Source organism: Anabrus simplex, chromosome 1 (genome assembly GCF_040414725.1).
Source record: "Anabrus simplex isolate iqAnaSimp1 chromosome 1, ASM4041472v1, whole genome shotgun sequence".
Taxonomy (NCBI): Eukaryota; Metazoa; Arthropoda; class Insecta; order Orthoptera; family Tettigoniidae; genus Anabrus; species Anabrus simplex.
Window position 1 is genome coordinate 30,548,491 of NC_090265.1, and position 13,772 is coordinate 30,562,262.

A 13,772-nucleotide genomic window follows, 5' to 3' on the forward strand; every position below is an offset into this window, starting at 1 on the left:
CCACATTAAGCCGACAAAGAGCGCGCGTACTTGGACTTATATCGACGGCGAGCTGCAGGTGGCGGAGAACATGTACACCGTGTCTGTTAACATGTGATTCAGAGGGAGTCGTCACACTATTAATTTCTATTTGTCCTGGGTTGCCTTTCCCACAAGTGTCTCTCGCCTAGTATCGAATCCTACACCGCAAATTGTTTCGGCTATAACGGACTACTTAAATCAATGTGACATCTGTTTCTGACTGTTCCTCCACAATTGAAATTACTAAACGTGGTGTATTCAATTCTACTAATTTTAGCATACATTCTGGCGATAATAATGAACTCTCTTTCTCTACGCATGGAATTAACATTTTCATATTAAGAAAATAGTGACTAAAGTTAACAGGCGAATTTACATTTGGTGACTGGGTAAATTGCCGTGTGCAGCGCCCAATAACACTTGAGAAGCAGAAGAAGAAGATGACGTGGACCACGTGGGGATGTTGTGGAGTGTGGTGGTGGTTTGGTGCAGTGGATCTTGGAGAAACTCGAAGTCTGTTCTCTTGGAGATAAAAGCTAACAAGTGTAATGTCAGGGTATTGGCTATTCAGCAGAGGTCAAGAAATTTCTAAGAAGAAGATCTTGCGGAGCAACGTGTGAGTGTATTTGGTTGATCCGTGGATTTGAGAAATGGCTGCAGTGAGTACTGTTGTGCATTTTACCGGGTGCAATTATTTACGACAGCGTCTGATACTTTCCACGCTAAGTGGAAAGCCTGTGAGAATCAAAGATATCAGGGCACAAGATGATGAACCTGGGCTGAAGGAGTTTGAAGTGAACCTCATTCGGTTATTGGATAAGATTACAAATGGGACTCGAATTGAGGTTAATGAAACAGGCACCTCATTATATTATCAACCTGGACTGTTGTATGGTGGAGTGATCGAGCACGAATGTTGTAAACTCAGAGGTATTGGTTATTATTTAGAAGTATTGATAGCTCTTGGACCCTTCTGTAAAAAGCCTCTGCAGGCTACATTGAAAGGTGTGACGAATAGTCAAGGAGACAGTTCTGTTGATGTAATCCAGTATGGTGCTATGCCTATGTTGAAGAAGTTTTTACTAGTTGATGATGGCTTGGAATTCAAGATAACAAAACGAGGAATGGCTCCTGAGGGTGGTGGTGAGATCATCTTCAAGTGCCCTGTTCGTAAGCAACTCAAGCCTATCCAGTTCACAGATAGTGGTAAAGTGAAGCGTATTCGTGGAATTGTTTATGCAGTTCGTGTGTCCCCAGCTATAAGTAATCGCCTAGTGGATGCGGCCAAAGGGATTCTATTGCAGTTTATTCCGGACATATACATTTATACTGACCATCATAGTGGGCCTAAGTCTGGAAAATCTCCTGGGTTTGGTATTTGTCTAGTAGCTGAAACAACATCAGGTGTTTGTTATACAGGTGAGATGATTTCAAATCCATCAGGAAGCGATCTGCCTCCTTCGGTTCCAGAAGATATTGGTAAGAAGGCAGCCTTCTTGCTGTTAGAAGAGATTTACCGTGGTGGTTGTGTAGACTCTACTTTCCAAAGTCATACAGCATTATTTATGGCTTTGGCACCCAAGGACGTCTCAAAATATTTGACTGGACCCTTGTCACCCTACACTATTCAATTTCTTCGACATCTTCGACAGTTTTTTGGATTAACTTTCAAACTAGAAAGTCGTGAAAAAACTGAGGAGGAGGAACAGTTAAATCTTGGAGCTAAGAAAGTTCTTTTAACTTGCTTAGGTGTTGGGTACACAAACTTTAGCAAGAGAGCAATATAAGATGCCACATTCTGTCTGAAGAGAAGTGTGAGTGAGTGAATTTTGAAGATGCAGTGTGCAACATTGGAATGATTTTATTTCTGAAAATCATTAATTTTATTTTATCACTCTGTGATATAGGCTATTGTACAATATACAGAAGTTTCACAAGATTTTCAATAGATCTAGTATTTATCCTCATATCCATCTTATGTATAGATATCCTTAAAAACATGTTATAGTATTAATTATGAAGACTGATGTGCAAGGAGGTAGCAGCATCAGGGTTATGAGAATGGAGAGATGGCAAACTTGTATCGTGTGGCCCTTTACTTACTATACGCAAACTTTTTCGTGAGCCCAATTTTTACGGGATGAGGGGTAAGGAGGGAGCGCTGACGGTTCCGGTTATACTGCCAGCTAGATGGAAATGAAATCTGAATTGAATCGATAATGTGATCGATCGATATGAATTTTCTAAACATTTATTATCTTACGCCAACAACTCTATCACACATACATTATTTAATATTATATAACATTTCTCGATGCGAATCTTGTTCCTAGCATGAATTATATAGTTTGGCTTTGCTGTGTAAACAACATCAGTACTAGTTCGTAAAGTGTACGCCAGATGTCGCACAGTGATGCATAGTTTGTGTTTCAAAGGTTGCCAATATGGATGTCGAAGATAACCGAGGTCTACCGATTCAGCACTAGGAAGCTCAGGGCTCAAGAAAAGGTTCGCATATAGTACATCTTCCTGTGTCCATAATGAATCGTACATATATGATAAAAAGTTGTTTTTCAGACTTAAGCTTATTTCTTTTATGTAAGCACCCAGCGATAGTAATGTTACTACAGCCTCTTTGCTGCTGTTTATTACACTCTACTACCATAAACTTTAAAATTCATTTGCACAAAAACTAGTCATTTTAATTAGATTGTTGCCCTAGAGCTTTGTATGTTTGTTTTTCTACTAAAAGATTCCATTGGTAATTGATGTGCTTCCTAAGGATAGTGTTTTGTTATCACATGCACTCATCTGGTTCTGATGTGGTCATTGATGGATTTAATGTTAACAGTCCGTTTCCTCTAGAATATGTATAAGTTATAAAATGTTATAATTATCCTAAAAAGAATTGCAACTATGACTGTGATTATTTTCTTGAGAGTCTAAATCATGGTGGCGCAGGTGAGTAATGGGGTACCATTTTAAATAGTCCTGTTGCATAGTGGTTATGATATGCTTAACAGTATTGCAATGCTCTACAAAATTAATTGTAAAGAATGGATCCTGTGTTCATTTTGTATATGTGAGAACGCAGAGGCTGATTGACACTTCATAAATTAGCACTGTGTGATTTAGCGGAAGCTCTGAAAATCTTGAGACATCTGTGACACGTACAAGCAACCCTTGAAAACTGCTGTAATTGTCCAGTTGCCAAGTCATCATCATCACCATCCTAAACCATCTCCAGTTTCCCGGGTGTGGTATATGAGCCTCCTCCATCTCATCCTGTCCTTGTACCATTCTTCCTCCACCAACTTGTCCCAATTATGACCTCTCAGCAGTACATCGCTCTTAACTAAATCTATCCATTTCCTTCGTGGCCTTCCCACGGGTCGTCTTCCTTCTACCTTTCTGTCCAATCCAGTTGCCAAGTATTGCAGCATATTTCAGTGTATGGACTGGTGAGTTTGTGCAAAGAAGTCCCATTATTTAACATTTACCGTAAACTATGTATAAAACTCTATAGTTTGTATTCGTATAACCCCTTATACAATGAACGCATTATAAATCTGCGACTGAGTAGCCATGGCCTTTCTAAGAATTCAAAGGGTTGAGCAACAATTACTGCTGCTATTCCAATTGAAATGGCATTTCCTTCCCACTAGACACACATGGTTTATAAAACACAGTCTTTATCAACTCAGTAAATTGAATTTATCAAAACCAGTCTCTCCATGGGTAGAGATCGACTTTGTCACCAGTTTTAAACCTTTATGTGGATACTGTCTTTTATGTTTTAGATCATTTTCAATATAATTTCAAAAATTTTGCTGATGATGGAATATAATCTCCTTATAATCTTGTAGATGGACAGCAGGCAATGGCATGAAAAGTCCTCTCAGATTTAATTACTACATTGATGGGGTGAAAGTTCCTCATGGGGATCATTGTTAAATAATAATGTTATTGCCTTCACGTCCCACTAACTACTTTTTTTATGGTTTTCGGAGACGCTGAGGTGCCGGAATTTAGTCCTGCAGGAGTTCTTTTACATGTCGGTAAATCTACCGACACGAGGCTGACGTATCTGAGCACCTTCAAATACTACTGGACTGAGCCAGGATCGAACCTGCCAAGTTGGGGTCAGAAGGCCAGCACCTCAACCGTCTGAGCCACTCAGCCCGGCGATCATTGTTAAGTACTGAGGTGTTCATATAAGGGAAGACCTTGATTGGAATAATCACTATACGGAATTGTAAATAAAAGGTAGGCCTACAGATCTCTTCATATGGTTATGAGTGTATTTAGGTGGTGTATTAAGTATGCAAGCCTGTGGTCACAATTAGAGTATGGTTCCAGTCTATGGGACCCTTGCCAGGATTATTTGATTTGAGAACTGGAAAAATCCAAAGAAAAGCAGCTGGGTGATTGCCAAAGTTGGGCTGGGAAGACTTTGCAGAAAGGAGATGAGCTACTCGACTAAGTGGTGTGTTTTTATGAAAGAATCAATCACTAATAATCTGCATTTAGGGCAGTCGCCCAGGTGGCAGATTCCCTATCTGTTGTTTTCCTAGCCTTTTCTTAAATGATCGCAAAGAAATTTGAAAATTATTGAACATTTCTCTTGGCAAGTTATTCCAATCCTTAACTCCCCTTCTTATAAACAAATATTTGCCCCAATTTGTCCTCTTGAATTCCAACTTTATCTCCATATTGTGATCTTTCCTACTTTTAAGGACACCACTCAAATTTATTCGTCTACTGATGTCCTCCCATGACAGCTCGGAACATACCACTTATAATACCAATATAATGGTCCGTTATTGGACATTATAAATTTTCCAGCTCTCATTCTTGGTTGCCTGTGTTTCGCCCTTGTGTGCTAAGTTGGGCTCGTCAGTTGGGACTTAGCACACCTCACAAGACACAAGGCTAGTGCATACCGGGGAGGCCACTGCATAGGCTACTTGAAGCCACCAGCAGTGCCAATGCACTATGAGAGCTATGTCTCATTTCCAAAAATTGGTGCCTGCCTGGCCATCAGATGATATAGATGTTGATTCCCATAGGGAACTTTAAATATTTGTCCTGAATGAGTAAATTTATAATACCAATATAATGGTCCGTTATTGGACCATTGTGTCTTGGGAGGTGTGCTAAGTCCCAACTGACGAGCCCAACTTAGCACACGAGGGCGAAACGCAGGCAACCAAGAATGAGTTAGCTGGAAAATTTATAATGTCCAATAACGGAGCATTATATTGGTATTATAAATTTACTCATTCAGGACAAATATTTTAAGTTCCCTATGGGAATCAACATCTATAACATACCACTTAATCGAACATCTCGTCTCCTTTCTCCCAAGTCTTCTCAGCCCAAACTTTGCAACATTTTTGTAACGCTACTCTTTTGTCGGAAATCTCTTGAGAGTCCACCTTTTCAATACTTTGTTTTTTTTTTTAATTACATATGTGATATTACAAAGTCTAATTGTATGACATGTTTTGCCTAACCTTTATAGACATCTTCAGCTGCGTTCTTATATCTAAGATTAAAATTGCTAACTAATTCCTCTTTGATTACAGACTTTCAATAAATCAATTCTTATCTCAGTATGAAGCAAATAAGGTTTTTGCCGAAAGAACAATCTCGAGAAGTCTCCTCTTTGGATCAGCGCAACAGAGGGCAGTCCCATTTTAATATATTTTAAACACCATAGCGCAACGAGAGAAACAACAGTATATTATTTATGCACAGTTGAACTTTTAAACAAAATGAAAATAATGTTTTAGTGTGTTTTTATAAGTGTAATGCATGTTAATCTTAAATGTTATTACAGACAACAGTAACCTTTGTTAGTTCAACAACTTTTACCAGTGACATACATGTGTATTATGAGCCTAGGGTTTAGTTAGCAGTTTTAATTTTAGATATAGGAAAGCAGCTGAAGTTGCCTATAAAGGTTAGACAAAACATTTCCTGCAATTAGACATTGTAATATCATATATGTAATTAATAAAAAAATCACATAAAGTATTGAAAAGTTGGACTCTAAAGAGACATTCTTTCATAAAACAAATTGTTCAATACGCACCCAATTATGAGATTTATAACTTGAAATATAATTGGTGTGTTCCAAGCTATTAGTAGAGAAATAGCATGGAATGACATTAGTAGACAAATAAGTTTGAGTGGTGTTTATAAGTAGGAAAAATCACAGTATCAAGATAGTTGGAATTCAAGAGGAGAAATTCCTGTTTATAGGAAGAGCAGTTACGGTTTGGAGTAATTTACCAAGGGAGGTGTTCGATAAATTTCTAAATTCTCTTAAATTATTTACGAAAAGGCTGTGAATGTTATTATTTTGAACTAGAATTATAAGAAATATTTTACTGTGCTTGCCTTAACAACTACTGTATTCACTTGGTCATTTTGTTTCAAAAGGAAGACTTGTTAAGTCTTGAAAATCTTATTTTGTTAGGGTTTATCACGCGAGTTGGCTGTGCAGTTAGGGTCGCACAGCTGTGAGCTTGCATTTGAGAGATAGTGGGTTCAAACCCCACTGTCGCCAGCCCTGAAGTTGGTTTTTCGTTGTTTCCCATTTTCACACCAGGCAAATGCTGGATCTGTACCTTAAGTAAGGCCTCTGACGCTTCCTTCCCACTCCTATCCGTTTCCTATCCTATTGTCGCCGTAAGACCTATGTGTGTTGGTACGACATAAAGCAAATTTTTTTATTTTTTATTTGTCTGTTGGGGTTGTAAAATAACAAGAATATGTTGTTGGTTTTAATTGTAATTGTTCAGGTCTTGTATTACTTTACGTAGGTACTCTGGGATGTGAAGTAAGCACTATGCTGTTATTTACTTGGAGTGCAGAAAGAAAGAAGGAAAACCACCCTTAGACTAATACTAAAGAAGTATTAAAATTTACCTATGACAGCAATGACATTTACAGTAAGATATAAAAGTTGAAAACAAGAAAAGCAGCTGGAATTGATAAGGTTTAGGGGAATATACTTAAGACAATGGGTTGGGATGTAGTACCATATCTGAAGTACTTATTTGATTATTGTTTGCATGAAGGAACTTTACCAAATGAATGGAGAGTTGCTATAGTAGCCCCTGTATATAAAGGAAAGGGTGATAGACATAAAGCTGAAAATTACAGGCCAGTCAGTTCGACATGCATTGTATGTAAGCTTTGGGAAAGCATTCTTTCTGATTATATTAGACATATTTGCAAAATTAACAACTGGTTTGATAGAAGGCAGTTTGGGTTTAGGAAGGTTATTCCACTGAAGCCCAACTTGTAGGATTCCAGCAAGCTATAGCAGAAACAATCAATCAATCACTACTGATCTACATTTAGGGCAGTCACCCAGGTGGCAGATTCCCTATCTGTTGTTTTCCTAGCCTTTTCTTAAATGATTGCAAAGAAATTGGATATTTATTGAACATCTCCCTTGGTAAGTTATTCCAATCCCTAACTCCCCTTCCTATAAACGAATATTTGCCCCAATTGTCCTCTTGAATTCCAACTTTATCTTCATATTGTGATCTTTCCTACTTTTAAAGACACCATCCAAACTTATTTGTCTACTGATGTCCTCCCACGCCATCTCTCTACTGACAGCTCGGAACATACCACTTAATAATAATATAAGAAAATTTATTGGACTCCAACCTATTCAATACATTACAGGATGTTAACATTTTTAGTTAAACATCGTTAAAATGGAGACATATTTCGCCCCCTATGTGGGCCATCATCAGTCATATCAAAGCACCTCAAAATTACACCAGACGTCTGGTTGGGACTTCTGAACATAATATGCGAGAGAGAGAGAGTACATTAAAAAACACTTACAAGGTCTTATCTTAGACGAAATAACAAATTGACTAGTTACACATAGTAAAATACGTTAGTGGTTCTTAATATTAAAACGAGGCCATCACATGTACAGTATAACAATGAAGGTAATTAAAGTCTATTTGATGTTGAGTCCGAAGGTAATTTTACGTAGTATATACAAATGTTGGAAAATAAAATACAATTTACAATTACTGTACACTTATTTATAATTGCTAAAATTGATGAGGGAATTGTCTAATCGTGATTTTGGCTCCAACCAAAATAATTCGCCCAAGGATTCATGAGGTAGTCACCTCCGTTGGTCACTCTCTATATGGATGGAGTGCATAGTGCAAGTGAACTGCAGTTTTTATGGATTATAAAATGAGGCTGTGCTTAGACAGAATTAAAACAACAATACTACGTAAAATTACCTTCGGACTCAACATCAAATAGACTTTAATTACCTTCATTGTTATATTGTACATGTGATGGCCTCGTTTTAATATTAAGAACCACTAATGTATTTTACTATGTGTAACTAGTCAATTTGTTATTTCATCTCAGATAAGACCTTGTAAGTGTTTTTTAATGTACTCTCTCTCTCTCTCTCGCATATTATGTTCATAAGTCCCAACCAGATGTCTGGTGTACTGTAATTTTGAGGTGCTTTGATATGACTGATGATGCCCCACATAGGGGGCGAAACATGTCTCCATTTTAACGATGTTTAACTAAAAATGTTAACATCCTGTAATGTATTGAATAGGTTGGAGTCCAATAAATTTTCTTATATTATTATTCAGATTCTTTCAGTACGGAAAATAAAATGATTTTCATTACTTGTAACATACCACCTAGTCGAGCAGCTCGTCTCCTTTCTACCAAGTCTTCCCAGCCCAAACTTTGCAACATTTTTGTAACGCTACTCTTTTGTCGGAAATCGCCCAGAACAAATCGAGCTGCTTTTCTTCGGATTTTTTCCAGTTCCTGAATCAAGTAATCCTGGTAAGGGTCCCATACGCTGGAACCATACTCAGGTTGAGGTCTCACCAGAGACAAATATGCTCTCTCCTTTACATCCTTACTACAACCCTTAAATACTCTCATAACCATGTGCAGAGATCTGTACCCTTTATTTACAATCATATTTATGTGATTACCCCAATGAAGATCTTTCCTTATATTTATACCTAGGTATTTACAATGATCCCCAAAGGGATCACCCCATCAACGCAGTAATTAAAACTGAGATAACTTTTCCTATTTGTGAAACTCACAACCTGACTTTTATCCCCATTTATCATCATACCATTGCCTACTGTCCATCTCACAACATTATCGAGGTCATTTTGCAGTTGCTCACAATCTTGTAACTTATTTATTACTCTGTACAGAATAACATCATCTGCGAAAAGCCTTATCTCTGATTCCACTTCTTTACACATATCATTGATATATATAAGAAAACATAAAGGTCCAATAATACTGCCTTGAGGAATTCCCCTCTTAATTTTTACAGGGACAGATAAAGCTTCACCTACTCTAATTCTCTGAGTTCTATTTTCTAGAAACAGAGCCACCCATTCAGTCACTCTTTTGTCAAGTCCAGTTGCACTAATTTTTGCCAGTAGTTTCCCATAATCTACCCTATCAAATGCCTTAGATAAGTCAATCGCAATACAACTGACCTCCTGAATCCAGGATATCTGCTATATGCTAGATTCAGGAGGTCAATTGGACTGTATCGCGATTGACCTGTCTAAGGCATTTGATAGGGTGGATCATGGGAGACTACTGGCAAAAATGAGTGCAATTGGACTTGACAAAAGTGAGACAATGGGTTGCTATGTTTCTAGAAAATAGAACTCAGAGAATTAGAGTAGGTGAAGCTTTATCTGTCCCTGTAAAAATTAAGAGGGGAATTCCTCAAGATGGTATTATTGGACCTTTATGTTTTCTTATATATATATCAATGATATGTGTAAAGAAGTTGAATCAGAGATAAGGCTTTTCGGAGGTACATTCAAGGAAACGGGGTGGCCCAGGGAGCGGTGACAAGGGAACAGGGAACTGGAAATCAAGTAGGGATGACATAAAATTGTTAGTGTTGAACTGTAGAAGTATTGTAAAGAAAGGAATAGAATTGAGTAATTTAATAGATATATATTTACCAGATATTGTAATAGGAGTTGAATCATGAGACTCGTAACGTGTAACTGGAGTGTGTATCGTAGAGATAGGATAGGAATGGTGGGAGGGGAAGTATTCATTCTGGTGAAAGAAGACTTTGTAAGCTACGAAAAAGTTAAAGATGAGACACATGAAATTCTAGATGTAAGGCTCATTTCTGAAGATAATAGGCAACTTGATATATTTGGAGTGTACAGACCAGGAAAGAGTAGCACTGACGCGGATTCGGAATTATTTGATAGGATAGTCAGCTATGTGGGAAACGACATGGAAAGAAATGTGATTGTAGCGGGAGATCTGAATTTACCAGTTGTCAATTGGGAAGGAAATGCGAACGACAGGAAGCATAACCAACAAATGGCAAATAAGTTAATATGGGAAGGACAGTTGATTCGGAAAGTGATAGAACCAACCAGAGGGAAAAATATCCTGAATGTGGTGCTGATAAAACCAGATGAGCTCTATAGAGAAACTGAAGTAATAGATGGTATTAATGATCATGAAGCTGTTTTTGTTGTCGTTAAAAATAAATGTGATAGAAAGGAAGGTCTTAAAAGTAGGAATATTAGGCAGTACCATATGGCTGATAACCCTTTCAGACCATGTACGCACAATTGTGCGGGTTCGTATTTTATCTATGTTTGAGATTATTTGACGTTTTCTTGGTGCTAGACTGGACTGCAGTGCTTGTGCGGGACACGTAGCATGTACTTCAGCTGTTTTTATGTAGTACTTGACCACCAGGGGGCAGGAAGAAGAGTTTAAAAATACAGTTCATTAGGAATATGGTGGGAATCAGTAATGCCTAAAGTAAGTATTTATTTATTGCATTCACATTAATCTAGAAGCTTTACTGAATATCAGAATATAATCAATGAAGTGTGCAGATTGTGTAGCAAACGTAAATTGTGAACTTACAACACCGTACATAATACCATGAGGTTTTGAATGTTGATACGCACAAATGTGCGACCTAGGTTTCCTTACAGCCAATGCATGCAAGAGTGCTGGGTGCTGTCACAAAAAGGACTGTGAAAGAAAAACTCGAACTCTACATGAGAAATGTAATGTATAAGATTTTAATTGTTTAAAATCGTTCCACACTGTAAAATAGAACATTTGATCATGTACATGTGCATATTCACATGTGCTGAGTTGAATATTTTTTATTTTTTGCAAGTAGTGAATGAAGTCCTGACACGCACACTTGTGTGGGTTCTGTTTTTCAGCCGATAGTTCTTATTTTGTAAAATAAACTGTAAAAACATGTATTTGAGAGCATTTTAGTAAGTTTATGACGTTTAGACACCTCCACATTTCCTTCAGGTCTGACGACAAGCTGCTGCTGCCAAAAGGGCACTAATAGCAAAACTCCTCCTCAATGTGGAAAATGTAACGTTTACTTGTGTTTAACGAAGATTTAATTGTTTTAAATTATTCCCCACTGTTAGATCATGTATATATGTATATTCACATGCATTAAGGTAATTTTTCTTTTTTGTAAGTAGTGAAGTAAGTCCTGACACGCACAATTGTGCGGGTGCTTTTTTTTTTTCAGATGTTAATTTTTATTTTGTAGAATAAACTAAAAATATATGTATTTAAGAGCATTTTAGTCAGTTTTTGATGTACAAACAAAAATTCACACCACCAGTTTTCTTTCAGGTCTGAAAGGGATAAAGCAAGCATGAGGCAGTTTCTAAAAAGTTACTATGATCAGTGGAAAACGGTAAATAAAAATGTAAACAGACTCTAGGATGGATTTAAAGAAATTGTTGAGGAATGCGAAAACAGGGTTGTACCTTTAAGGGAGGTAAGGAATGGTAAAGACCCACCTTATTAGAGAAATAAAGAGACTAAGAAGGAGGTGCAGACTGGAAAGAAATAGAGTTAAAAATGGCTGTGGAAGTAAGGAGAAATTGAAGGAACTTACTAGAAAATTGAATCTAGCAAAGAAGGCAGCTAAGGATAACATGATGGCAAGCATAATTGGCAGTCATACAAATTTTAGTGAAAAATGGAAGGGTATGTATAGGTTTTTTAAGGCAGAAACAGGTTGCAAGAAGGACATTCCAGGAATAATTAATGAACAAGGGGAGTGTGTGTGTAAAGATTTTCAAAAGGCAGAAGTATTCAGTCAGGAGTATGTAAAGATTGTTGGTTATAGGCATAATGTCCAGATAGAGGAGAAGACTAAAGTTAAAGAAGTATTAAAATTTACATATGATAACAATGACATTTACAATAAGATACAAAATTTGAAAACTAGAAAAGCAGTTGGAATTGAAAAGATTTCTGGAGATATACTAAAGACAATGGGTTGGGATATAGTACCATATCTGAAGTACTTATATGATTATTGTTTGGTCGGAGGAGCTATACCAGATGAATGGAGAGTTGCTACAGTAGCCCCTGTGCATATAGGAAAGGGTGATAGACATAAAGCTGAAAATTACGGGCCAGTAAGTTTGACATGCATTGTATGTAAGCTTTGGGAAGGCATTCTTTTTTATTATATTAGACATGTTTGTGAAATTAATAACTGGTTCAATAGAAGGCAGTTCGGTTTTAGGAAAGGTTATTCCACTGAAGCTCAACTTGTAGGATTCCAGCAAGATATAGCAGATATCTTGGATTCAGGAGGTCAAATGGACTGTATCGTGATAGACCTGTCTAAAGCATTTGATAGGGTGGATCATGGGAGACTACTGGCAAAAATGAGTGCAATTGGACTAGACAAAAGAGTGACTGAATGGGTTGCTATATTTCTAGGAAATAGATCTCAGAGAATTAGAGTAGATGAAGCTTTATCTGACCCTGTAATAATTAAGAGGGGAATTCCTCAAGGCATTATTATCGGACCTTTATGTTTTCTTATATATATAAATGATATGAGTAAAGGAGTGGAATCAGAGGTAAGGCTTTTTGTGGATGATGTTATTCTCTATAGAGTAATAAATAAGTTACAAGACTGTGAGCAACTGCAACGTGACCTCGAAAATGTTGTGAGATGGACAGCAGGCAATGGTATGTTAATAAACGGGTTAAAAGTCAGGTTGTGAATTTCACAAATAGGAAAAGTCCTCTCGGTTTTAATTACTGCGTTAATGGGGTGAAAGTTCCTTTTGGGGATCATTGTAAGTATCTAGGGGTTAATATAAGGAAAGATCTTCATTGGGGTAATCACATAAATGGGATTGTAAATAAAGGGTACAGATCTCTGCATACGGTTATGAGGGTGTTTAGGGGTTGTAGTAAGGATGTAAAGGAGAGGGCATATAAGTCTCTGGTAAGACCCCAACTAGAGTATGGTTCCAGTGTATGGGACCCTCACCAGGATTACCTGATTCAGAAACTGGAAAAAAATCCAAAGAAAAGCAGCTCGATTTGTTCTGGGTGATTTCCGACAAATGAGTAGCGTTACAAAAATGTTGCAAAGTTTGGGCTGGGAAGAACTGAGAGAAAGAAAAAGAGCTGCTCGACTAAGTGGTATGTCAAAATGTCAAAAACATATCAGATGTAAGGCTTTTCAGGCATTTGCTCTATTAACCAGCGTTTCGTCTTAGGTCTGACACTAGACTCATCAGAGTGGGATGTGTTAGACCCTACCCACTGATGCTGGGGTGTATGCAGGTGAACTTATCAGAAGCCTATATAAGAGGCACAGTCTGATAACTGCATACGGGAGATAAATCTCCACA

General features: G+C 37.4%; 1 protein-coding gene across 1 annotated transcript; it reads left to right on the top strand.

The window, feature by feature from the left end:
* Positions 1-484: 484 nt before the first annotated feature.
* On the top strand, positions 485-3,927 carry Rtc1 (RNA terminal phosphate cyclase 1). The gene has a single exon (XM_067138745.2). The coding sequence runs from the start codon at positions 672-674 to the stop codon at positions 1,806-1,808; it is 1,137 nt and encodes a 378-aa protein (XP_066994846.2). The 5' UTR covers positions 485-671; the 3' UTR covers positions 1,809-3,927.
* The last annotated feature ends 9,845 nt before the right edge of the window (positions 3,928-13,772 follow it).